General features: G+C 42.2%; 1 protein-coding gene across 1 annotated transcript in view; it reads left to right on the top strand.

Annotated features, from left to right (window-relative positions):
• Window positions 1–25,636, top strand: part of PIGL (phosphatidylinositol glycan anchor biosynthesis, class L) — a 55,838-nt gene that overhangs the window by 1,506 nt on the left and 28,696 nt on the right. Inside the window, exon 3 of the mRNA XM_009993201.1 lies at window positions 3,255–3,354. Within this exon, the coding sequence (XP_009991503.1) occupies window positions 3,255–3,354 (100 nt within the window). The remainder of the gene's footprint in view (window positions 1–3,254; window positions 3,355–25,636) is intronic.

Genomic DNA, 25,636 nt, shown 5'->3' with positions numbered 1-25,636 from the left:
GGGCCCCCCCGCGGCCGGGACGTCGCCGTGGTGCCGCCCGTGACGTCACGGCTGTGCTGCCCCTCAGGGCCTGCGGGGCCGGGGCGGCGGGGCCCGGTGTGTCCGGCCCTGGTGGGGTCACGGCGCCCGGCCCAGCGCCCTGCGTGTCCCGGGTGGGGCGGCGTGGGGCAGAGCGTCACTTTCTGCGGCTTCAGCAGCAAAATCCACCGCTATCCCAGCCTCTCACGGCCCCGTCACAGCGCTGGGGGGTTCCGAGCTGTGGGACAGTGTCAGTAAGTTGTGCCCGTTGGCATCTCCGTGGAATTCTGTCGCTGGATTGGATGATCCGGTTTTCATGTCATAGTGGGACGTTCACTGACACACGTCTAAAAGTAACGGTTGTGTCGCAATCCAGTATTGGAAAATGAGGCCTGAAGGGAACCTGAGGTCGTTGGTCCATACGTTGCCTCGAAGGCAGCATCAGTGTCTCTTCACCTGCTGCGAACAGATGTCAAGTTTGTTCTGCAGAACCTCCAGGGAGGTTCCTCAGCCTGTGTGGTCTGTGTCAGTGCTGCATTAGCTTTTCTTCACATCCCTTTTTTCCTGAACTATCGGTGTAATTTAAGCTTGTTTGTTTATTTTTCCTATGTGCCAAGAACATGGAAATCAGGCTGTCCTTTTGTAGCAGCCTCTTACATATTTTAAGGCTGTTATCTGCTTCTTCTGTCTTATCTTCTCCAGACTAAACAACCCCATTTCTTGCAGTCTTTTGTCATAGATCATGTTTTCTAAACATCTGCTCATCCTCATCACTATTCTTTGGACTCTTCCAGTTGATTCACATCTATCTTGAAGTGCAGTGATCAACACCTGGAAGCAATGATCCCCCTGAGGCCTTTCTGGGGCTGAACAAAATGGAAAGATTCTTGTTTGCCTGGACAAGAATTTCTCACAGCACATGACATTTTTGTCTTACGTTCTTGTGATCTACTAAGAATAAAAAACATAAGAAACAACCTCATCTTAACTGATCTTTCTGACCATGCTGCTACACCAGAATTCATGAGCCTGTGGTGAAAACTAAATAATTTTATAAAATGTTGAGAGGAGTATCTTAGGCCACAAACTTACTTCTCACCCTGAAAACTACTTAACACTTGGGAAACAGACCTTCTGGTTTTTTGAAACCTCCAGCTACTTCCCTGCCAACTTCTGTCTTCTTTGTTTTCAAAGCTTGCTGTTACAACAGAGCATCTAGGTGAGAAGAAGGGGATTAAGCCATTGTTGCAGGCCAGTGGTGTCATGGCTTTACTTATGGCTCTGGCCCTCCCATTCAAGGCTTAGTGCAGAGCTTTCAGTTGTCTTTGCTGAGGGACAAAGGCCTATGGACCCCATTTGGCTTTTTCACAGCTACTGAAGTGCAACTCTGCCATTTCAGTTTGGGGGACAAATACACTCCTGCTATTGGAGAACTTTCCAAAGAAGTTTTGTGATTCTGTTTATTTTGTTTAATTTTATTTGTTCTTGGCTTGTCATTCAGTGACATGAACCATTAAGTATATTTAATCTTGCCTTCTCTGTACCCTCTTCACCACGGAGCAGCAGCCCAGCTACTGAGCTCGTAGATTTTTCTCTGCCTCTCATTGTTCTTCAGGGCTGTTCAGGTGGTTCATCCTCTTGTTGTTTGTATGACTGATGCTGACAAGGGAGATGATCAAAGGCTGCAAATTGCATCACTGAGACAAAGTCATTACTTGGAAAGTCTTGTACTTGCAGTTTTCAGATGTCAATCAAAATGACATAGAAATGAATCAGAATTACAACACAGTGGAAAAAAATCAATCTTTTACACACTGAGTAATCTTTCATTGAAATAATGACTGTTTAAATGTGCTTTGCTCCCTGTAGTCACTGACTCTCTATTGTCAGTGCTCCATGCATGGGGTGCAGCAGCATCAGCTGTTCAGAGCTTTTGCCCTCAATAGCTTCCTATTTTTTCTTGTTAGCATTTGTATATTCCTGATGTCCTGACACATTTTTCAAGCTGTGGAACATGGATCTGTTCCTCTGAGTTCATTTTTTTTGGTATTTTAAGAACAGTGGTATAACTGGGATAAAACACCACCTGCAGTCCCCTGTTACCTCCTTGCAGTGGAAGAGAAGTTATCCTAAAACACTAGTGTTTTTAATGGCCTTGCACAAAATCAGGCTAAAATAAGCCCCACTGCACTCATGTCATCCACCTGGTACCCACTTAAATTAATTTTACTGGAGCTGGAACTTGTAATCTAAGTCACAAACTACCAAACTGATGTGTTCCTCAGCAAACCCACAGATAATCATTGCCATGGTCTCCTACAACCTCTCACTGACAGTCTGCAAGTAGAGGCTTTTTTTTTTTTTTTTTTTCCCTCTAGTTATTTTTTCCCTCTTTGAAAATCTTACAAAGCTTGGTAGTGGTGGCCCAGATTGCAACACTGCTTGAGAGAAATGCTAGATTTGGATGACTCTCACCCACAACAATCAAAAAGTTCTTAGGGTAATTCAAGACAGCTGACTACAGACTTGAATCATCCATTAATACTCAGCTGTATTGTTTTAATTTTATTGCTTCAGAGTTAAAATTGGGTTGCAAGTACTGCCCTGCACAGGGCAACATTCTGGAAAGGGCTATCACAGCACTGGCCTGGACTTTGTGTGGCTGATGCTAAGAAAGAGTAAGGGACTAAGATCTCACTAACCTCTTTCACAGAGACCACTTGGAAATTTGCCAGAGGCACCTCACTGCAATGGCAGTTTCTCCTGTGTGAATGTGACATCGGCTAATCAAACAGGTGGTTAGAAGCAGTTTCCCAAGCAGGTTATTCCAGAATCGTATTTATGGAAGATTTCCAGTGTCTTTGGCAGAAGCATTTGACTTGGGCCACTCTTAGAATGAGGGTACTGGGCTGTTGGGACAGTTGATCTGACCAGACTTGGCAATTTCAGGTGTTGTTGCTAAATAAGCTTGTGAAGAGCTGCAAGAGACAGTGCAGAAAGGTGAGGAATACAGGCCAGGTGGGCAGGACTTGGCCTCATTTTGGGCCGAGCTAAACCAGATGTTGCTCTGGTAGATAAGCTGTGAGGTTTTTCCTCTGTGATGCACCCCTTCCTCAAAAGGTGCCCTTGGAGTTCAGGTGGATGCTCAGGCTTAGTGCTTTCAGAAAGAAAAGAGGAAGTTTTTCCAAGCTAACCTAAACTAAGTTAGATAATGTTGCTGTGTTTGCTCTTTTCAGGAAATTATTACAATCAAGGAGAGGTTCGTAAGAAGGAGCTAGAGCAGAGTTGTTTCCTGCTGGGGATTCCTGCTTCTGATGTAACAGTCATTGATCACAGGTAATCAGATTTCATTTATATCATCATTTCATTGTGGTTTCAAATAGGGGGTGAAGTTTACTTGAAAGGTCAGTGAAAGCTTACTGGACCACCCCAAAAAGTCTTGAGGAACCTCAAAAAAAGACCATGTTAGATACTTTTAACTCTTCTCATAAATTTAATCAGAGCAGAAGACAATTCAAGTGGATAATGGAGATCATAATCACGCCTTGTTTGGGCAGCAGGGTCACATTTTGTTAAACGTGTTGCAGTTTTACACAGACAATTACAAATGCTCTGAATTGCCTGTGGCAGCTTTGTCTGTAGGCAGGTCTTTACAGGGGTAGTGTGGAATTCAATTGTATTTGTTATCTGTTTTAGTCCTGGCTAAAGACAAAAGTAAATTGCAGTATTAAAGGTGGTCCATAACAACATGACAGTAAAATTCTTTCAAATTAAGCCATGCAAGATTTCTGGTTTTCTAAGATGCGATGTAGTTTTCTTTAGTTGTGTGTAGATGCAAACAGTAGGTGATAAAGCTGATCCTTCTTTGTTCTGGGATGAATTCAGAAACTCTCTTTTGGGGAAAATGCACTTAGAATCAGTGAAACTCAGAACTAACATTGTGTAAAGGCCTCTTAAATTGCCCGATCATGGTCTCTTCAGGGTTGACAGGAGATGAACTACATGCTGATTGCTAGGAAACGTGGCACAAGTGATTGTTTCAATTGTAGGCAACTATCATGCAGTCCCTAAAAGAATATTTTTGTTTATGAAGAAGTAACTTTAACATCAACATGATGATTTAAAGGCACTCCAACTAGAGAAGTCAGAGTTGAAAAAATCTGGCTCCAGGCAGGTCCTTTTCCCATGAACATATTTTCCCTTGAGCTAAGGCAGCAGAAACCGCAGTCCAGAATATGAATCTTCCTGAGTTCTTTGCTTTTTTTAGCTTTAGGTTCCTCTCCAAGTTTTCAGCTCACTTAGGAAAACAGCATAGGAGTTGTTTTTCCTTTGGAATGAAAAGAGATGTTTCTGTTCACTTCTCATGAGCTGGTTTTGGAAAACTTCAAGTTTTATGGTACAATCATATGACAATGCCCAAAGATTTTGGGGAGGGATAAGGAAAAAAAGCTTCTAAGCTTTGCTAAAAGCATAAAGTCTCTCAATGAACCATCTTTTGAAATGAAGACAGAGCCCAGGAGCCTGCTGGCCTTCCTTTAATGTAGTGAGACCATGGCTAGTGTGGGGTGCATGTTCCCCAATACTACTCAGTCCTCCCCCCTGCACACAGCCCAGAGAACTGCTTTTTTGCAAGTTATACTGTGGGTTGCTCTGCAGAAAGTAAATGGCCATTTCAGAGAAATAGCTTGGGTCATGCTTCTTCATTATTTCATTACTAGTATTACACCTATTTATGTAAGTAATGACTGATCTCTGATTTCCCCCAGTGCCTGAAAAGACAGATCCATCCCATTGCCCAGAGCTTCTTGGCATGGACTAGAATGTACAACATCAATCTAATAAGCAGATTTAGATTTGATGTCTTTATCTCTAAGGTTAGATTGCTGTGAGATAACCATCAAATGGTTTAACTTTGTTGTGCATTCAGGGAGTGAACTGAAGTGAAATTCTTGCTGAGTTTTGCTCAGAGCTAGTTTCCATGGTGAAGTTAAGTGTGTTTACAGTGCATCATTTACTCTGCAATAACTATTGCTCTTTATGAAAAACATCTGTGGATCAGGTGTTAGCAAAATGGTAGAGAATGAGGAGTAATTTCTAGATGACAGTGACATTTTAGAGTAGCTAATTTTTAGAGTATTCTTTTCCAGTGATATAGGCAAAGCACTGGTACTCAGGGTTCTTGAAACTTACTCAAAGTTCCTGGATTCCTTAAGGTCAGTCAATTCATGTCTACAGCATACGGTTCATGAGGCTGTTCCTTTTCAGCATTTTGTCTTCTGCAGGCACTGTTTAAGATCAAAGCCCTCCAGCAATTTTTGTTCCCTTCCTAACTCTTCAGAAAATGATTTTCCATCAGTGTTAAGGACTGCAGCTGGCATGCTGCCCATCTAACATTTCTTATGCAAACATGAGCTGCTTTACATTATCCAAACTGCAGACTTGTATTTTGGTAAGGAAAGCCCAAAGGATTGCTAGGTCTGGATCTGCTCCAGCCATTGTAGTGTGGAGCTGAGTCATGCTGCTTCCTCTTTGCATGAGCTACAAGTGAGTGAGTAGAATTTTCAAGATGTAAAAGGGGAAATGCATTTAAGAAGCAAGGTGATTGACTTGCTCTGTAATCTCACTTGGCCAGGCAGGTGTAAAATCAATGTGACATTTTGAATTGCCTATGAAATTGTAAAGAGAAAGCTTCAGTCAGTCAGGCTGTGAGGAAATCTATGTTAAAGACCAAATCCTTACTAAGCAGTCCCTTGCCTTAAACAATGCCTCTCAAATATAGCCAGGGCTCCTTGGGCATGACTGGTTCAGCCTCTGTCAGACAACAGCTTTGCACTGATTCTGCAGTGGAAGTTTTAAGTTTTTTTGCTGTGTTTGTTACCTCAGTTAAAGGCAAATCTTCTGCACAAATGTGGTCCCAAACTGTACCCACATTTCAGAGGTCCACATGAATCTCCCACAGAAAATGTCTTTGCTGTAGAGGGCATGCATGTCCATGCAGCACCCAGTTACAGTAGGTGAGCAGATGGGTGTGCAGCCTGTGCCAGACTGCTTGAGATTAGAGCACTGGACTCTTCCTCCTTGTGCATAGTACAGGTCTGGCTCCAGTTTTGCAGAGGTGTCCCCTGAGCTGGCTTGTAATCATCACAGCTCCAGAACCAATTTTCTGGTCACAAGTCATTGCTGTGGTTCTGGACTCATAAGTGTACTTTGTCAGGAATTTACTTAGAGCTGAGAAAGTTATCCATAAGTAATTAGTCTGTGAATACATGTTCCTGAGCTGGAGAGATCTCTCTATGGTATGTGGAAAATAAGAGGTTAGTATCTAATTGAGCTAATATGAAGTGTTAATTAAGGTCCATTAACTTTGGGCATATCTACCAGTGCTCTGGCTGGCTACTGGTCTGTAGCGTTACATGTAAACAGGGGGTGTTTTCTAAGCCCTTTTCATTTTCTGAAATGAACAAACAAAAAAGAGGCCCAAATTATTCTTTCTTTCTAGTATAGGTTTTGGATTCATGGAAAGATAAATACCAGGCATTTTACTGCAGCTTTTGTGCACAGTTGTACTGACAGAAAGCAAAACTGACTGTTCTAATCTTTCAGATGAGAGAAAATATTTGGCCTGAGTTTGCACTGCAAACAAAATAATAGCTGAGATTTGTGTAAACTTCACTAGTTCCCATTCACAATGCTGAGGCTTTCTGCAAATGATGAGGTATCTGCTTCCAAGTTTCCGTGGAAATTGCACTCCATTAGCTTTTTTTTTTATTATTATTATTTCACTTAAGTCCAGAAGGGCTGTGATTAGACAGTGCACAGGAGAGAGGACATCTGCTCATGCAGAATCACAGGCTATCTGCAAGTTTTTTATGAGACTGCAAAGCGACTCCTATTTTTTTATTTTTATTTTTGAAATAAAATAATTCTTTGCTGTTGTGCTTGGTTTTTTTTTCCCCTACAAGGTAAATAAGCTTTATTGACTTTCTCATGTTTCACTTTGAAGAAACTTCCTTCCATGAGCTCCCCATGCCAGAAAAGTGAATCTGTAAAGTCATGGGAAGAACATATCCTTAAATATATTGTGTTTGTGTCTTGATTGTGATGATCAGAAAGACAGAAAGACACTCAGACTATTTAGAGAATGAAATGCATAAATGGAAAAGTGAACCTTTTTGGTAGTATTTAGAAAAGTATATAGGGACAGGTAAGAAGTATATCCCATTGATCCAAACTGGTTTTGCTGTACTTAGGTGGTTTGTTGATGGTTTTATTGATCTGAATTCGGGGTGCTAAGAGCAGGAAAGCTGGCGGTATCAGCTGTGGAGTGAGAATATGTACTGCAGCTAAGGAAGCTTGCCTGAAAGCTGAGGGTATCAGCAGTGCAGAGAGAAAATCCTGACCTCAGTGAAGTCTGGTGGCAAAGCTGTCAGTGGTTTCATACCAGTTTCTGACTCCCTCACTTTCAGACCTGTGTCATCTTGCTGAATGTTTTGGTTTTTTTTCTAGTGTATTTATGTTATATGTTTCTGATCAGAAAGATGATATACTCCCTGATGTTTCTCCTTTCCCTGTTCATAAATTGTTTGTTTTGGGATCAGTATTTAATAGTTTTAATTCTGATGAAATAATTGTGGTAATTACAATTTTTCCTCCTAAGTTCCTCGTGGTAGTACAGTTTGACATTTTGTTCAGTTGCTAATTCTAAAGAGCTGATCCATGTGCTGATTAAAATTGCTGCCATGCTTTATTCCAGAAGAGCTCCATATCTCAGTAGTGAGTGGTGTGATTCTCTTAACCTTACTTATCCTAGCAGCTCTGTAAAAGTCTTCTTCTTTTTTTCAGAATTTTCTTTAAATATGAAATGGCATCTGTGGGACCAGAAAATCTGGGGTATATATGGGTTGCACCTTTAGTGTGTGTTACAGGGAAATCAATCTACACATTTTGAGTCAGTCAGACATGCTCATAATCATCCTCAATACTGACACACTTTACCATGACAAGAAGGCATGAAGCCTTCATCAGTCAGATAAGAATCTTTGTGTAATCACTGTAGCCAACTTTCACTCCTGTTTAGCATAATTTTTGAAATGTAAATTGTTTTCTTTCTGACAAGACAATAAAATATTTGGCCACCTATTTTTATTTACATTTCTGAATAAACAGAATTTTTCCAAAATGTTTACCACATGGCAGCTCATGCCGATATTTTAGGACATCAGAACACTTTATAAAAAAGGCTTATATCAAAGTCTGCCTTCCAGCATCTGCTTTTATGTGTTGCACTATGCAATAATTTAAGAGGAAATTCTTCTGAGGATTGAGATGTCTCTCTGCCCTCCAGGAAAGCTGCTTTCTGAAACAAAGGCTTGTATTGCAGTAAGTTAGTTTTAGCTGTTTTGTCCTAAATTAGATATTTTCCTCAATAAGGAAATCTGCCCTTTTGCTTCCCTGGGGCTTCTGTGAACCAGGTCCTTTCTCAGCTTTCCAGCATAATTAACTTCCTTGCTGTACAAAAAGGGAGAAGGGTCAGTGGTGAAAGGGAAAAGGATCCTTTCAGTGCTAAAGGGGCATGTCCCCCAGATTACCTCTGTAGAGCAATGAGCAATGGTCCTTTTCAAAACACTCAGGGATTCTCCTTCAGATGTCAACAGAGACCTGTCAGACCCCATCACTGGAGTCACAGCAGGGTTTGATTAAGAGCAGGAGTCTGGCCAGAGAAGCCAAGGGCTCTGAATAAATGCAGGGGGAAGTGGAGGAGCACTGCTGCAGGACACATTGTCTGTATGGAAATCAATTTAAAATACTAACCATTGAGATTTATCATTTCAATGCTTGAGATTATTTTAGCAGAATAAAAAGCATGAAATACTGATCTCAAAACATGAAATATGTGAGTACAGATCCCAGCCATCTCCCAAAGTTGATGCAAATTTTATTCAACTTAGAAAGCATCAGCACTGGTAAGCTGAGAGAAAGAAAAGAAGTGAGGCTGTGCAGAATAGCTGTGTTACAGGAGTCTGGGAAAACTGGCTAGGGCTGAAAAGAGAGAAATGTCCTCAAACAGGGACATCCACTAGAGGTAATTTGTTGTTGGTTTCTTTCTTTCTTAGTTCATACCTCCAGAAGTGCCTTTTACTATTCTTTTATTAATGGCTTTTTGAAGTTCCTCACATACCTTGAAGACAGGAATCTTCTTTGGAGCAAAGAAAGCTTCAATGACCCATCCTGAATTTGTGGGTGGTTCATGTCCCAGCTTTGCCATCTCCTGGTAACAGATATGCTGACTGGAGCAATTCTGTAACTAAATCACTTGTGTCCATGCAGAAGGAGGTGTCCTTGGGTTTGCTGGTTCCACTATAACATTCATAGCTTCATATTAAAATATTTTGGGTGGACTTTCTTCATGATGCTTGTAACCTCCCAACATAGAAAGATATCAGTAGATCAAAGCTATTTCAACAATTATACCCAAGAGTCCCCTTTTAAACATGACAAACTGTACCAGCTTATTGCTTTTGCCAGTTCCACAGTGGAACAATAGAGTGTGTTGTGCCAACAGACACCCCGAGGAGCTAATGGAGAATGACAGGCGTTTCCCTCTGCCCCTGGAAGGTTCCCTGCTCTGATAGCCCAGTTGCTCCTTTTAACCTGCAAAGGCCTTGTTAATTATAGGCAGACTGGGGGCCTTTATCAGAGAAGAGAAAATGGTCAACCATTACTCCTTAAAGAGTAACAGTTATACCAAGTAGTTGCAGTAATCAAAAGAGGAGGAATAAACAGAAAAAATATTCTAACATGGATTCAGCTTAAACTTTTGGATCTCTGCATTCCTCTCAGCTTACTCAGGGAAAATATATTCCTATTTCTACTGGGAACACTTAAAAGCCTTCTCACAATAATGGATTGGGCGTTAACGCCTTGTTCACAAGAACTGTGTGGTTTCTTTGTGTGTTCTCATAATCTTATTTTAATTGTAGCTACAGTATAAAATGTTGGGTGCCCCAGTTAAAGTAGAGCTGTGAGAACTGAGGCTGTGACATGGTTTGGAAACCTCATCCAGTTGCATCTGTAATGGACTTGCGTTATCTTTGTGTCAGGTAATTACTGTCCTGGAAAACAGAGGAAGGGGATTTGTAGCCTCTCTTGGTCAAAGTCCCCTTTGGGATTCAGTCTAGAGAAGTGCAGTTACATCAATTCCTGATTTTCCTAAAGGTCAGGATCCTGGGTGTACGAGGTAGCTCCTGCAGTTAGTGTGTTCCTGTATTCATACTTTAGTTGGAGATAATTGCAGTAACTTCCTCCAAGTTGCCTCAGTCTCTGGGAGTCAAGAAGTTTCAGTGTGTCCCGGGGCCTCAGGACCTTCAAACCAGTTGTTGATTGGGGTCCTATTCCCTTCACCTAACTTTGCTAGTTTAGACAGTAACTAGAAAATTTATGGAATAATCAAAATCTGAGCTTTGGGAGCAGGGCTTTTATTACGCTCATTAAGGACAGACTCTTTTGAGTTACAAGGCATAATGTTAAAGGCTGTTAGATTGCAGACACTGTAAAGGCTCAGTGGAATTTTTGTGAGGATGTATACTTACCAATTCTGTGTTTTATACAATGTATATTTTGGGTCTACACCAACCCAATGAATCCATATAGATGGTAGAACTGGAGCTGCAGAATCTTCAACATCTTTCTTTCCTCACTGCCACCTTCTGTTGCCATCAGAATCAGTGGGGGTTGGCCATAAACTTCAGTGGGACCAGGAATTGTCATTGAAACAGTCAAGAAGAGAAGACAAAGTCTTGTTTTAAAAAATGTTGGTATGGGGAAAGTTGGAAAAGCAACTGTAAAATGGATATTGTGTAAAATGTGTTTTCTCTTTATGACCTTCCAGTTCAGATTGGCTCTGTTTACATACAAATCAAAAGCTGGTTTGTCCCACTGCCAGCACAGCAAAACTCAGTCTGGGACATGAATATCCAGCTGTGTCTTTTGCTTCTGACATCCTCCTAGTAATAAAAGTTGTGTGGCTGGGATTTGGCTAGAATTGCAGATGATGTGTGAGCCAGAATTGAATTCAGCCTGCTCTTCCTCTGCAAGACAATAGAAATTAAAACTTGTTTGTGTCAATAAAATAAGCATATACAACTCATAACCCCTCAGGGACCAGATATGATGAATAAGATGCTTTTTTTTCCATCATCACATTTCTAACCCTGACCAATGCTAGTAGTAAGTCTGTGAGAGCTCAGACTTTTGTCTGCCTCATTTCAGAGCTGGAGCAAGAGCTTATATGGAGTTTACCTGTGAAGATGCAATATCCAGAGAACAGACATGGTTATGACAACCTTTGCAGTGCTGTCTATGACCAAATAGACCACTGGAGGAGTGTGTGGTGATGGAGAGGTTTCAGATCATGGGGTGCTGTCTGGATGTCAGCAATGCTGTCTCAGTCCATAGGAGCAATGCCTGATGTAACTATTCACTGCAGGATCTTCTTCCCTAGGGCAGTGGTGAAAGCTCTGGCTGCAGCACTGGGCCCTATCAGCAGTTTCACTTGCATGTTGCACTTTGGCCACCTCATTGTAAAAGGCTGCTGGTAAAGCTGTGTAGCAGTTAGGCACAGTGTTTGTTATCTCCACTCTTTCTGTTAATAAACCCCTGTTGGAGAGATGATTGAAAGCTCCTCCTGTTGACAGTATCATTTTGAGCTAGTCTTCTCAGTTCTCCAGGATCTGAGGCTCCCCAGATGCTTCTAGCTGGGTGCAGTGGGATGCTGCTCTGCAGCAGCATGATCCAGGCCTGCCTTTTGAAGCATCCTGCAGCAAGGCAATTCCCACTTGTATTTCTTTGGCTGAGTTTGTTGTGACATGCCCTGTTATTTTTGCATTCTGTGTCCATTCCGAAGTTCCCCCAGGCATCCCTTCAAATGAAACGTTGCATCACTGAGGAAGTGAAGCCATTAAAAGTGAATGCTTTTGCCAAACACTTGGAGCAAATATAGTCAGCTCTCATCTACCAGAAGTGGGCTTCCAAGTTGACATTGCAAAATTTGGGAAGAACAATAGTCCTTTCTTGAGTGGTTTGATGGAGTTCTTCAAAAAGCTGAGCTGTGCTGTGACTTTTTTTGCCACATCATGAATGAAGGTTTTAGACCAAGCAAAGTGGTTAGGGCACAGATCTTCAAAATCCTTTTGAAGGAAGAGAAATTTTAAGTTCTCTGCTGAACTCTGCTCTGTGTTTTACTTTCATCCTCTAATAATCCTGCCTTTTGCAGAGCTGTGGGGATGGCCCAATGACTACATTCTATTTTCATGATGTGAGATGCTCTATACGTGTTAAGGATCGTTATTAGAGTTTCCTTACTAGGCAAAGGGTTAATTTCCTTCTCCAAAGAAAGAGCTCTGATTTAGGTTTGGCATGAGAGGAGGGAAGGCAGAGGATTTTGTTCTGCAGGAAACTAGGTCAGCAGGTTTTTATTATCGTGCTTGACAGCCCAGTGTGGTTTGCATTTAGGAATGAACTCTGCTGACACTGTGTATGGTTGATTTCCTCTTCCCAGAAAGAAGGCCTCAGACGTGGCTCCATACATTATGGCTCTCCCAAATTGAATGCAAGAGAATCTTTAGCCAAAGAAGTTCAGACAGTTGTGAGTTTGTTAGCTGTGTGTCAGGAGTGCCTCAGGAGCACAGAATGACATCCAGTATATTTTGGAGAGGGGGAACAATAGGGCTGGAATCTTTTCAGTCACTGAAATGCATCAGAATCACAGAGATCTTCATTGTTTTTTTACACCCCATCTACTGATGATTGTTCCTCTAGCCTGTAGCATTGTTTGGTTTTTGTTTGGATGTGGTCAGGTTCTGATCTGGATCTGCCAAAGTAAATTTGGAGTCATTCCCTTGCTTTCTCTGAAGCTACAGCCATGTGTGGCTAAGATCACAGTGTGGTCCTGCAGATGGGGAGTTTTCCATTATAACTTTTGGACCATCATGGCTGATGAAAGATTTAAATAATCCAGAACCTTTTTTCACATCTTCCAGCTCTCTTGACCATGTACCCTGCAGTGTATTCTTTTCCTGGGCAACTGAGAATGGATGTTTGTGTTCTTTACCTCTGCTATTGAATACCAAATTGTGGCAGACATCACACGTTGGGGAATTCAGGCTGCTTTTCTTTACTGATTATTTTGACTTTTCTGAATAAGAAAAATCCAGGTACTTACAGCTTAAAATAAAAATCTGCTTTGTTTTGATCCCAGGGAGCAGGTAAGGGTGAAAGGCTATTGGTAAGGTCTAGCAAAATTTCTGAGTAATTTGATTTAAAACTGAGCATCTATTTCCAGTTTTACATTCTTGTTGTTTTACAGACTTAAATGTGAATTAATGGATTTCCAGTGTAATAAAGCCATCTAATTCTGTCCTGTTGTAGTCTTTGTTCAGTTCTGGCATTGAGAAACCCAGACGTTTTTGCAAATCAAGTTTGGCTTTTAAAGCTGAACAAGGAGAATACAGGCAATAGTGAGAAGAACAGACAGCAGTAAATTGCCAGCAATTCCTGGAAATAATGGAGTTTCACAACCATTCCCTGCAGATTGGACATTTAGGGAGGAAAAATATCCTGGTGGCTTACATGGATAGAATGATGAAAATGCAAAGTCTGTTGAGAAGCTTAATTATGGTCAAAATTCACGTGTCATTCTTGGGTTTAAACTACAGAGCAGAATATCAAGTGCCTCAAAATGATGACAGCATAGAAATAATACAGGTCAGAAAATTGCATATGGTCTCTCCTGAGCTTGCTTTTAATGTGATGTTAGGCTGTACATTTTAGTTGTCCCATGCCTTTGAACCTTTAAACAGTTTCAGCTGCAATAAGTGTGCTCATATAATCATCTTTTGAAATATGAGATGAAGAAAGTTGGTATTTCTGTGATACCCTTGTGCTCTTGCACTGTTGGCATCTGTGACTGAGAGCCAGGAAAATGACAGCACAGGTCATGACGAGAGGTGCAGGGGGGTTTGTAGCAGGCAGACACACCCACACAGGGAGCACCCGAGCTGAGGCAGCGTTTTGAAAATTGCCTTCTACATAACGAAACCAAAGGGGCTGCAGGAGGATCTCCAGGGCTTCCCTCAGCAATGAAGTATTTCATTCAAATTCCTAGCGACTCAGAAAATGCCACTGTCTTGCTGGAAGGCTTGAGTTGTATGCCTTACTCCCTAAATGGAACCAAGTTTAATTCAACTCTTCTCTCCAGAAATGAGAAATGGAAAAGACTCCCTCTTTCTCCTCCAGTGGCTCTCCAGAATATATACTTTATCTCTTGAGGCTCTCAGCCATGTGAAGCTTTTGGGATGTGTCTCACAGGATAAATATCTTCAGTCATTTTTAAAGGCTTTCTCTTCCCCAGAAGAGGCCAGAAAACATCACAAAACATAGCATATCAGAACTGTCACTGAAAATACAGTAGCTTCTGGGTTGAAACAGCAAGGGTTAGCACTCAGTAGTGCCATGTGTATGAGAAATGTCTGCTGCTGTGTATTTGTGCTCTTTTGAATGGATGAACTTGAGTTTCTAGGCTGAGAAGGAGGAAGGTAATGCAGTAGAGCAGTGCCTGTGTGTCAGCAAATGAGCAGATGCTGCAGGATAAACAGATGCTCAGGAATGCTGGTGTAGGAAATAAGCCACTCCTGCCCATTTGGGAACTCTGCTGCAGAGAGGATGCAGTCCACAAATTTAAGCAGGTTGTTAGGCTGGGCTAGAGGCCAGTCCAGTTAACTGCAGAGTAGCCACTTTGTGGAACAAACATGAAGGCTCTCAACTAAAATAATCTTTCAGAGAGCAATAGTTCCATACGGGTGCATTCCTTTTTTGTTTTTAAATGTAACCCTATCTTTATCAGTTAAAGTAGCTATTTAATGGTTAGAATATGACCCCTGAGCTATAAGCACAAAACCTTTTTATCCCTTTGTGGGGTAAAATATATTTAGTCTTACTTTATTTGTAGTTATTATTCCTTTTTACCGTTTTAACTGGTAATTAATCCTGTCCTTTGGTAAGTTGTTTACAGCTGGGCACAGGTTGAGAAGAATAGTACTCTTTGTTCTGCCCTGAGGAGGGAACCATTCCAGGTAGCTGTCCTGTATCTGTTTACCAAATTCAGGTAGCCAGCTCCTGGGACAGCCCCTGTACTTGGGGAGAGGGAACACCAACCTTCTCAAACACAGCTGCTCACTGCCTCCCTTATCTGAGAATGGGAATCAATTGGTTGATTCATTTTATTGACAACTTCCTGCAAGCAAAAGGTGCCAGGCTGAAAAAGCACAGGTGAATGGTAGACATGGGTCCCAGGCAGCACAACTGACAAGGGAGTAACTCCTCACAGCAGTGTGTGGTGGAATGCTTTGTTGTTGTTTCAAGTTGATTGCTTGTATCTGCAAAAAGATGAATGTCCAATGTGATACAACTTTTGGCCTCCTGCCCTGGTTGCCAATAAGAAGATTAATTAGATCAGGGCTAAAAATGTATTTGTATTTAAGGGAGATACATCTTTTCCTGTGCTGGCTTGTCTCCCATTCCATCCCCATCCTTTGTGCACTGTGCTCAAAGGTGCCGTAGGGCAGAGTTGAAGATCCTCTGTAAAGACTCCTCATACAGTTCTGCTATGATTACTACCCTCTGTATCTGCAAGGTGAAAAGGAAGGACTTTTTGTTTCCACCCTCATCTATCCTCATTCCCAGAGAACTGATGTGCTCTGGCAGGAGCAATCTAGAGCAGTGCTCTGCCAGCACAGGAGGTTTGGTGCACAACGTGTTCAATACCTGCTCATCCTGCTGCCACTGGCAGTGCCCTTCCCTTGCTGGGCCCTCCACACAGCTCACCAGGGATCTCTGGCAGCTTTAATACTCGAGTAATCTCTAGCCAGGCTTGGTGTTGGACTTTCCCAGTGACCTATGTTAACCAGAAGTGTCTTGGGAGGTTTCCCAGTTCCGCCATTCTGCTTTTGGTGTTTACAGCCACAGTAACTCCTGACATTTATATCCAGCTTGTGTTCTGATTGCAGCAGCTTGGTGCCTGTTTGCACATGGGGCCTTCTGATAAGGCAGGCATTTAACCTTTCTATTCTTAACCCATTAACATTTAGAAGGGCTGCTCTCCTCACCTCTAGAGGTTGTGTTCCTCCCCCTCCCCCCAATACCCCTGTTCCTGCCAGATAAGATTACGCCTGGGTTATATATTGATCTAAAAGCAGAGTGCCAAATGCAACGCACACCAGTTCAAGGGCAAACACTGAATCCATGAGTGAGTTCACATGTGTCAGTTCAGTGGTGGAAAGGTAATGCCCAGTTTCTGCCCACTCAGCAGAACCCGAAGGCAAACACAAAGGTATCAGTTCCTTATTGTACCAGTAAAATGAACATCATGGCACTGGTAGGTACTAGTTCAATTTGCTGATGCTGCGTCTTAGTGCTGTTTCCTCTTCTTCATCTGCACTTCAGCAGGTGAAGGGGTTGAAGTGATCATTACACACTCATTTGATTGCGGAGTTGTGTTCAGGAACCTGAATGTGGAAATGAGAGCCAAGGTTCCTTTGTGTTAAGCCAAGCCCAAGGAATACTTCACTGTCACCTGCACAAGTCTCTTCACCTGTGCATATGTATTCCCCACTGTTTGAAAGTGGGACCCTATTAGGAATCCAGTGAATTATAAATAGCAAAATCCATTCTGGGAAAGTGGCTATATTAACAGATGTATATAGCCATTTACAGTCAAATGCAAAATCATTCATTCTTTGCTAAAAATCAGTCATTGAAGTTTTTCCAGCTGTATGAAGTGACACTAAGAAGCTGTGAGGGAGTGACTGCAGACAGCCAGCTTGACATCAGCTCCCAGTGCCAGAGCTACCACCAGAAAGTGCAAGGTAATGACAGGTAGGAGTAAGGAGAGGTTATTGCCTCTTCATGTTTTGTTTCTGAGTCTCTTGTTCTAGTTCAGTGTCTTGGTATAAAATCTACATTTCCAAAAGGATGCTGACACATGGAAAATACTTAGGAAACAGTCACCTGAATGATGAAAGATGTGTAAAAGTGGTCTATTAATGGATGTTTAAGGTGCTTGAGCTATTTGCTTTATCCATGAGATGACTTGATAGTGATAGAGGAGGATGGACAAAGGGAAGAGGTTTGTTGGATGAGGTCTGTTGAGCTGGTACGTGGCATGTTGTGTGAGAATAATGACCACAGTGGTCCCTCCTAGGTTAGAAATCTATGACAATGACAGTAACTACAATCAATCATAACAATTAATTAGCTGGCAAGCCTGATTTTCCACTGCAAAACCCAAAGCCACTGGAGCAGGATGGATAAAAAATTATTGCAATTCTTAATATTTTATTATGTTAAATGGCTTCAAATAAAATATTATGATTTAATGTGAGTTTTTGACCATCTGTACTAAGAACTAAGCTTCAAGTAGCCTGGTAAGATAACTTACATGAAATAAAGAGGCAAGCAGGATGCTTTTCCTGCCAATGTTTAAGAGAAAGTGAAGCCACTGAACTGATGGAGGTCTCTGACTAAGTACTGGTCTCTTAGAATTAACAACTCCATTTTGGTTGTCTTACCTTACCTAATTCAGAAACCAGGTAATTGAGAGTTGAGAGGCTGATTCAAAGCTGAAGGAGGAAAGTGTTGGGTTTTTTTTTCTTGTGGTCTGTGAATAAAAATAGATGTGAAAGTCTGCTGTACTGTTTGTTTTTTTTTACATGCCTGAAGAGCATGTGTGACCCAAAACCAGCTGCTTTCTCTCCTTAACTATAGTTAATATAGTCTGTTTACTGGATGTTCATTTTTAATACTATATTTTGGTAAGCTTTTCCTTACATTTCAAGTAAGTACAATATAATTTACCCGTTTTTTAGAAAACTATTATAAAATAGTGTTCTAATGTCTTTGAGCTCCAGCTTCCATCTACACTCTAGTTGCACAAACCATGAATAAAAATTCATTTTGGGGGGAAAAGTACATCACACCATGCTTGTTAATGCTATCAGCTGTAAAAATTAAATTCTGGGCCTAGCTATTGAGTTGCTCCTGAAGCACTTATTGAAAATGGGTGAGGTGAAATCAACCTGTCCTGCACTGCAGGAATTTTGCTGTTGCTGTGCTGCTGGGTTGATCCCAGCATTTGGAAATTTCCTTGTAAGTGAAAAGCAGCAAATCATCACCAGGGTCCTTGGCTGTGTTTGCCTGTGAGGCAATCCCTGTTGTAATGTCACAAACTCTCTTCGGCCATTGGAGTAGCCTAATTGAGAGAGATAAGGCCTAGGAACAGAAATGCTCCCTTCCAGTGCTTTTAGAGATCCTGTTTTATGTGTCTGTTTTTCTTTCCCCCCCCCTTCAAATGTTCCATGAGGTAATTTTTTTTATCAGTGACTCAGAGCAAAATAAAATATCAGATTTCTGTGATAAGATAATTGGTGTCTGGGCAATCCTTCAACTTCAGATGTTTTTTTGGCTTATCCAGTGAACTGTACATCTTGAGATGTGAGTGTGTGAGCCTCTAGGTATGACTAAAACACCAAAAGCATAGACATAGGAAGCAATAAAGTATTATGTGGGAGAAGATTAATCATTTTTGTGACGTTGTTTAAAGAAAGCCCAGATGTGGGAGTAGATACCTACTGAATCAATCATTTTCTAAGCCACAGATGATCAGAAAATTAATTAAAAAGAAAAAAAAAAAAGAAATAGAAGTAAACCTGCAGAACTTAATGTTTAAATAATGTAGCCCAGACTAGTTTGGCCTGAAAGTGTTCTGCATTAACAGTAATTTATTTGAAAATGTTTAACCCTCAGGGTTTCAATTCAGGAGATGCTCTTGTTCAGTGGTTACAAGGCTGGGAGACAGGACTGCTCCCCTGTGCTGTTGCTGCAGAGTGTGTCAGGAGAGCCCAGGCCCTGCGTGGAGCTCCAGCAAGGAGCACAATGTTTGCTGCTGGCTGCACTGGTGCCAGGATTTTCTGTCCTCTCCTAGTCACTTTGTCCTTGTACTACTATGTACGTTGTGTCTGTTATACCTCAATGGGGGGATGTGGTGGCTGCTGGGTCACGTGTGTAGAGAAGTCTTGGAGATACTTCAGGGAAAGGTTTGAGAGAGTGGCATGTTTTTATTATTCCTGTTCACCTCTTGTTCGGCAGAGACAGTGAGAAATTCTGAAAGGATTGTCCTCCCTGAGAGGATGGGTGTGTGTATTGCTGGGCAGGGACATGGCTGGGCAGGGATTTGGCCGGGCAGGGATACTAACTCCTGCAGGTCCCGAGAGCAGCTCTACTCCATTAGCACAGTGCCCAGATCCATTATCCCAGCCTCCCAGCAGGATGGGTGAGGGCCAGAGCTGCTCAGTGCTGATGCAGCAAGGCTGCTTCTCTTGCAAAAGGTAACAATGCCACGAGCGTGCAGATCTCTGCACCTCCCTTTATAAGCTTTTTACGTGTTCTGTGTGGTCTTGTGTGTCTAAAGCAAGATAGGCTGGGAAGAAGTTAATTCAGATACAGTTCTGCTACCAACAGGTGACAAGAGAAATAAAATACTTCAGAATACTTAGACTAGCAGAACAGCACCTGGGTTGAGGTACTTTCTAATAGCTCAATAGAAACTCCTTTAATAATACCTTATAAACTTCCCTGGCTGCCTGGCCTGTTTGCAGTCCTTGTCCTTACCCCTAATCCATTTCAGAAGATGTGTTTCCATTTTGATTCAGTGATTGCCCAGCAAGACATTTGTCTCAGCACCCAGGGACAGCTGTGTTGACAGTCTCTACTGCCTCAGGGCATTACAGACTCTGTAATCAGATGAGACCTGTACATGTTTCAGTGCCTGAGCAGTGAACTGAAACAACCTTGGTCTGTTTGGGATGATAAAGGAAGTGACCATGTTTACAAGTCTGGCAATGATTTGGTGAGATCCTCTACAGGACACTGCAAAACCAAATGAGGGTTCAGGAGTCTTTTGCTGTAGCAGTTCATTAGGCAGCATGAAAAAAGATGCTCTGGTGTTGGAGAAACACACACTGGAAATGCAGATGATCTGAAGTTAACTTGTCAAAATATGTTGAGTAATTTTTATACAATGTGTATCCCGTAGATCCCTGTGCTGTATTATGGCTTTACAGCTGTTCTTATCTATTTTTTGAGATGTTTCTTTTTCTTCCTTTGTGCTCTGTGAAAGGTAAATATGCAACTCTTTCTCTTTGAGGAATCCTAGGAGTTACTATTAGCAATCGTAGATAAAAGTTAGACAGAAATGGGATTTTTAAACTGCTAGCACACCATTTAAAATGCAGTTTGCATAGCAATAGGGATGGACAAATCCCTGTTGAATACTAGCCAAGAGTGTCCATCGGAGTGTTTCATTCATGCCGTGTGACTGCACAGTTAACTCACGTCTGTATTGGTTCTGTTTATTTCAATTTAGAAAACATCCCCACCGAGCATTCAGTGGAATTATTGTAAGGACAAGGATCAACATTTAGGACTGACAGCCACAGGTAGAAATCCAAGTATTTTGCAAAGCATTCTACTGCTTCTCCTAGGAGAACAAGTCAGGGTTAAACAGAAGCAGATTCTGCTGTCAAGGTTCTTGCTGAAATGCCCTTCCTCCAGCTCCCTATGATTACATCAGGAAACCATTTGTTTTGGTGTCTCAGATGATCTCTACAGCTGCATTATTGTACAGAGAGAGAGAGAGGCTTTCAGGTAGACAGGTTTAAACACACTTAATAGGTAAAACATCCACTTTACATTGTACCTTGTAACTAACAGGCCTTCAGTGGAGATCCTAGAGTATTGACACAGTGTAATTAGGTGTTTATAACCTGATTGCTGCTTGTGAACCATAGGGAGTGCACAGGTAATAAATATGTACAGATATGTACATAGTAAATGGTTGTGAGTTACTTGGTTGTCACATGTATCCTACACAGTCAGAATGCTTTGAGTGCTTTGACAGGCCAAGGGTTGAGAATGTGAGACACACAAGTTTGAGGAAGTTCCTTTAGGAAGGAACTTTACATTAATGAGCTCTGCCCCTTGTTGCAATTGTTTCCTTCTGCTTATGATGATTAAGTCACACTGATCTGGTCAGCCTGGGTCAACCACAATGTTGCCACAACTAAGTAAACTGCCCTTGAGTATTGCCTGCCACAACTCAGGGTGTTGCCAGCATTTGAATTTGGCAGCATGAAATGGCTCACAGTTCCCTGCTCTGGCTTTGTCTGGATATTGGAAAGGTGATGTGATGGAACAGAACCTCAGTTCCTTCTACCAACAGGCTTATGATAAAGCTGAAGAGTTGTTCAGGTCTTCTCAGCAGCATCAACCAAGATGGATCAGGTACTTAAAATTGGACTGGATGGGGCCACAACAAGCAGGATGTGCTTGGCCATAATCCCTCTAACATGCCAGAAAAAGCAATCACTAGTAAGGGGCCACAGGCAGTTTTAATCAGTTTCAGGAATAATTGACACATTTCACCCCAAAAGTGTTCCATTGAAACATCTCTGTGTAACAGTCCCAGTTCCTGCCTGCTAAGAATTTCTTTATTATGTGCTGTTAGGCTAGGAAGTGTGAGTGAAGGAGAACCCTAGCTATCATTAAAAAAGAAAGGGGGGGAAAAAAAAGTCTAATTATATAAATCCCTGTAGTTCGTTTCCTCTTAGAAGATCTGTGCTCTGTAATTATGTTGCCAAAGAAGCCTTTCTTCTTTTGGGCTCACGTGAAAGCTAAATGGTTTTATTCCCTTTGGCCTTAGTTCAATCAGTATAGATGATATTACAAAGTTTTTCAGTTCCAGTGTAAACCTGAATTAGAATTTGGTGGGTGCAGTACTTCAGATTAAGGCAAACTATTAAAAAGAATAAATTCCTTAAAGGGATGGTTGCTTGGTTGAGAGTACATTTAACCCCACCATCAAATAAGAATTTTGTTTAAGAGAACCCAACCCACCAACAAAGGGTGCCAGCAATCCAGAATTCCCAACATACAACTAGGAACAGAACAAGATAATCTGTTAGGAGGTGAGTAATGCTGACAAGCTGTTAAAAAATAAATAGGTGTTTTCATTATAATGAGTTCAACAGTGTAAAAGATATTCAAAACAATACGTCAAAGTAATGGGATGGGATTTACTAGTTTGCTCCTGGAGTTTTACTGTTGCTCTTTATAGAGATAGTGAAGCCAATTTTGAGCACTTTAGCTCATGTGTTCTGAGGGAAATATAGCTGCTTTGATAATGCAACGGCATTTGGTGAAGCAAACAGGAAGTGTCACACATCTCATTTGTCACCTATTCAGCTTTTTTCCTAATACACACTACCTTTTGCAAATGTGATGGGGTTTATGACCTATAATCTTGGTTTTATTGCACGAGGGATCACGAACAAGGAAAATGAATGCTTTGCTGGACCTTGTTGAGCATGTTTTGTCTCCTGTAGCTTCTTCCATCAGCTTTGGTTGAAAGGAAAAAAATATTTTAATTGCAGTGTAGGAAACAGAAATACTTGTTTAGAAACTGAAATGAGATTTGGGATTAATATTTTGTTATCTGATCCTTCAGTAGCAACTGGAGCATTAAATGAAAGCTGCTTGATTACAGTTCCATGCCAAGTCATGCCCCTCTTGTAACAAGTCATGTATTAACTATCTCATTGACCCGCATACTCCCTGTGCAGGAATTTCAATGCCCTCTCATTTCAGTGTTGCACTCTATTTCTCTGCAATTACTATTTGCATTGGAATAATTCAATGCATTACTTAGCCTTCCATGCATGTGTGTTCTACATTCTTTATAGTTGATGTGACTGTAAGCTTAACAGATTTTGTCTGAGTTATGTGCCATTTTCTCTTCTTTAATAGCTAATATTTAACTGAATTTTGTTAAGTGTCTGAGTGTTCAGTCTGTTTTCAGATGAAGGATGAATGCTTTCCTGTAAATCAGTTTTTAATTCTGAGCACTGAAAAGTCTGGCAAACGGATGCTTGAAAGAAGCCAAATTTCTGCTTATTTTGAGGTACAAAATGGCAGGGGATAAAAGGGGACCATTTACAATTTCAGTTGGATACATTCTTCACCAGGTCCATTCTACTCCATGTCATTACACAACATAAGCAAGATTTAAACCCTTTGTTTTGGAAGGGTCACATCTGTAATAAATTATAGGGCCTCTTATTTATACAGTAGCATTGTTATAAATATTTTCTTCCTGTATTTCTGTTTTATTAGCCAAATACTCAGCATTTCTCATATCCTTTGGCCACTGACAGGTTTAAGGGAGGGTACTTTTAGGCAGCTCCTGTAAAGTCGGTGTCATGATGGATAATTTGAAACTCTTCATGTGTTTTCTGCCCAGTCCAAGTACCCAGGAATAGATGAGGCTCTGCAGAGCATCTTTAAGAGGCCTGTTGATAAAAAGGATTGTTATTTGCCCCAGGCAATACCACGTATTCCTGGAGTGAGTGTGGGAGATGCAGAGCTGTGCTGGGAGCCTGGAGCTCACATGCTCCATTCCAGGCTCTGCCCCTGACTCAGCTCCATTGCCTCAGGCTCTCTGGGGAAAGTTACCTGAGCTTTTAATTCTCTCATTATAAAATGTGGGGGTTATTACTTGCTCACTTCCCCATACCATCCTCACAGGGGGGTGGTGGTTAATGAACATCTGTTAATGTCTTGCAGTCAGTGCTGTGGAAGTGCTGGGGCAGTAGCAGTGCTGCTCAGGCGTGGCTGCAACTGGTCAGCGGGTTTGTGCGGTAAAACTAACAATTTCAGCAAGTAACCCGCAGAGCACAGCTTCCCCGTCTCCGAGGTACCCCCCTGAGTCCCCGGTAGCTGTAAGGAGCTCCAGAGCCCAGGAGAGGGACACTGTGCCAGCACGTTCTGTGCCACTGGAGGAGTTTGTGCCCCCACGGAACCCCGGGACGGGCAGTGCTTGATGAGGGTATCAAGTTCTCAGCTCCAGTTCATCATCCTCACTCATCTGCTACTCATTAAGAAAAAACGATACAGTTCCCTTCTTTAAAGCTTATTGATTTCCTTATCCCCTCCCCTGGCTAAATGTCTTAATTCCACTGGGATTCCTGCAGTGGTGTCCGGAGGGTGAAGCACCACGGGCACTGCCCAGAGCAGCCTCCCCTCCTGCACCGCGGCAGGCAGGAGCCGCTGCTCGCAACAGTTAATTATTTCCAGCCCTTGGCAATCTTGGCCCGCTCCTAGAAATCCTCTGGCTGCCGGTGGCTGCCCCTGGCCCGTCATGGAGTGGCGTGAGGGGGCGGCTGGGCCCGGGTTCAGCGGCTGCAGCCGGGCCGGGGTTACTGCCGAGCAGCCCGCGGTTGCTGTGGCAGAGCCGATGTGCGGGGCTGGAATCCCCGCAGCGCGGGGGGAGCGCGGCTGCACCGGGAAGGTCGCTGCGTTTGTGCTCGTTGTGTTCATTGTTGCCGAGTCCCACTTAGCTGTTGCAAATGGAGCTCCAGGCAGAGTTCCTGGCAGAGCTGCTGTGGAAGCTGCTGCAAGTTTTCACGGGCTGCAGAGAGCGAGCCTGGCCTGGAGCTGGGTCGTGGAGGCATCTAACTGGGGCACTCACAGGAGTGGGGCTGGCAAGACAGTGCCTGCAAGGGGAGTGTTTGCATGAGTAGAAACTTTGCATGTCAGTAAAATTTGTGGGATCAAGCTCGCAGTTAAGATAGGTGCTTCACTTCTTGGTACAAGCGGTTTTATAAAAGGAAGTGATTTGATGACAGTAATAAAATTTGCACTCGGCTAGAGGGCTCAGGGCATCAGAACCTCACTGTTACAGAGGGTGGGTATACCTTGACTTCAAGAAGTAATGCTCCCATAAAAATGCAGAGATCAAATGGATTGCAGGAGATGGTTGTTTGTGGGAGGCTGACAAGTCAGGAAACTTCATTTTGGATGGAACTGGTACAGGGAAGCTGGAATGTTGTGACACGGGAAGCTGCATTTGGAATCAGGCCATCATCCTCTTGAGACCTCTGCTGAAGTTGCATCTGCATTTACATAAGTTTTGGCATGAGAAATATATCTCCATGAAGTGACTATTCTGTGCTTTCTAGATGATTAATTAAAATGGCTGAAGGATTGATTTGGCTTCAAGCTCTCTCCTGAGGTTTCTGACTGCAGTTTATTTGTTACATGGAATAGACCAAGGTCTATCTCTTTGGTTGGAGTGATTATGCTTTTGGCTCTCCTTCTCTTTGAGAGTCTGGCTCATGCCATTAAGGCAGTGGCAACATTTTGTCTGATTTACCTGGGCCACAATCAGAACTGCCATTTTGGCTTAGACAGAATGATATATTTATCCTTCTAAGAACAAACAGATTAATATTAAGGTTGTCATGAAGTGGCACTAGGTTTTTTTGGCATATACAGGTTGTGGTATTTCAGCCATTCACTTCTGAAGGATTTTGCTGGCTGCTATAAGAGACTTTCTGTTTCTTCCCTTTGGGTTTGTACCCACAGTTTGTACTGTGGAGTCCCAGGGACATTATGATACATGTCAGGAACTTCATGTGCCAGTACTGTAGTAAAAACCTAGCTAGGAAGAACACAC

The sequence above is a fragment of the Chaetura pelagica genome, unplaced genomic scaffold, assembly GCF_000747805.2.
Source record: "Chaetura pelagica isolate M959 unplaced genomic scaffold, ChaPel_1.0 scaffold72, whole genome shotgun sequence".
Classification (NCBI taxonomy): domain Eukaryota; kingdom Metazoa; phylum Chordata; class Aves; order Apodiformes; family Apodidae; genus Chaetura; species Chaetura pelagica.
Note: the sequence above shows the minus strand (reverse complement) of the source record. Positions and strands in the feature narration are given on the sequence as shown.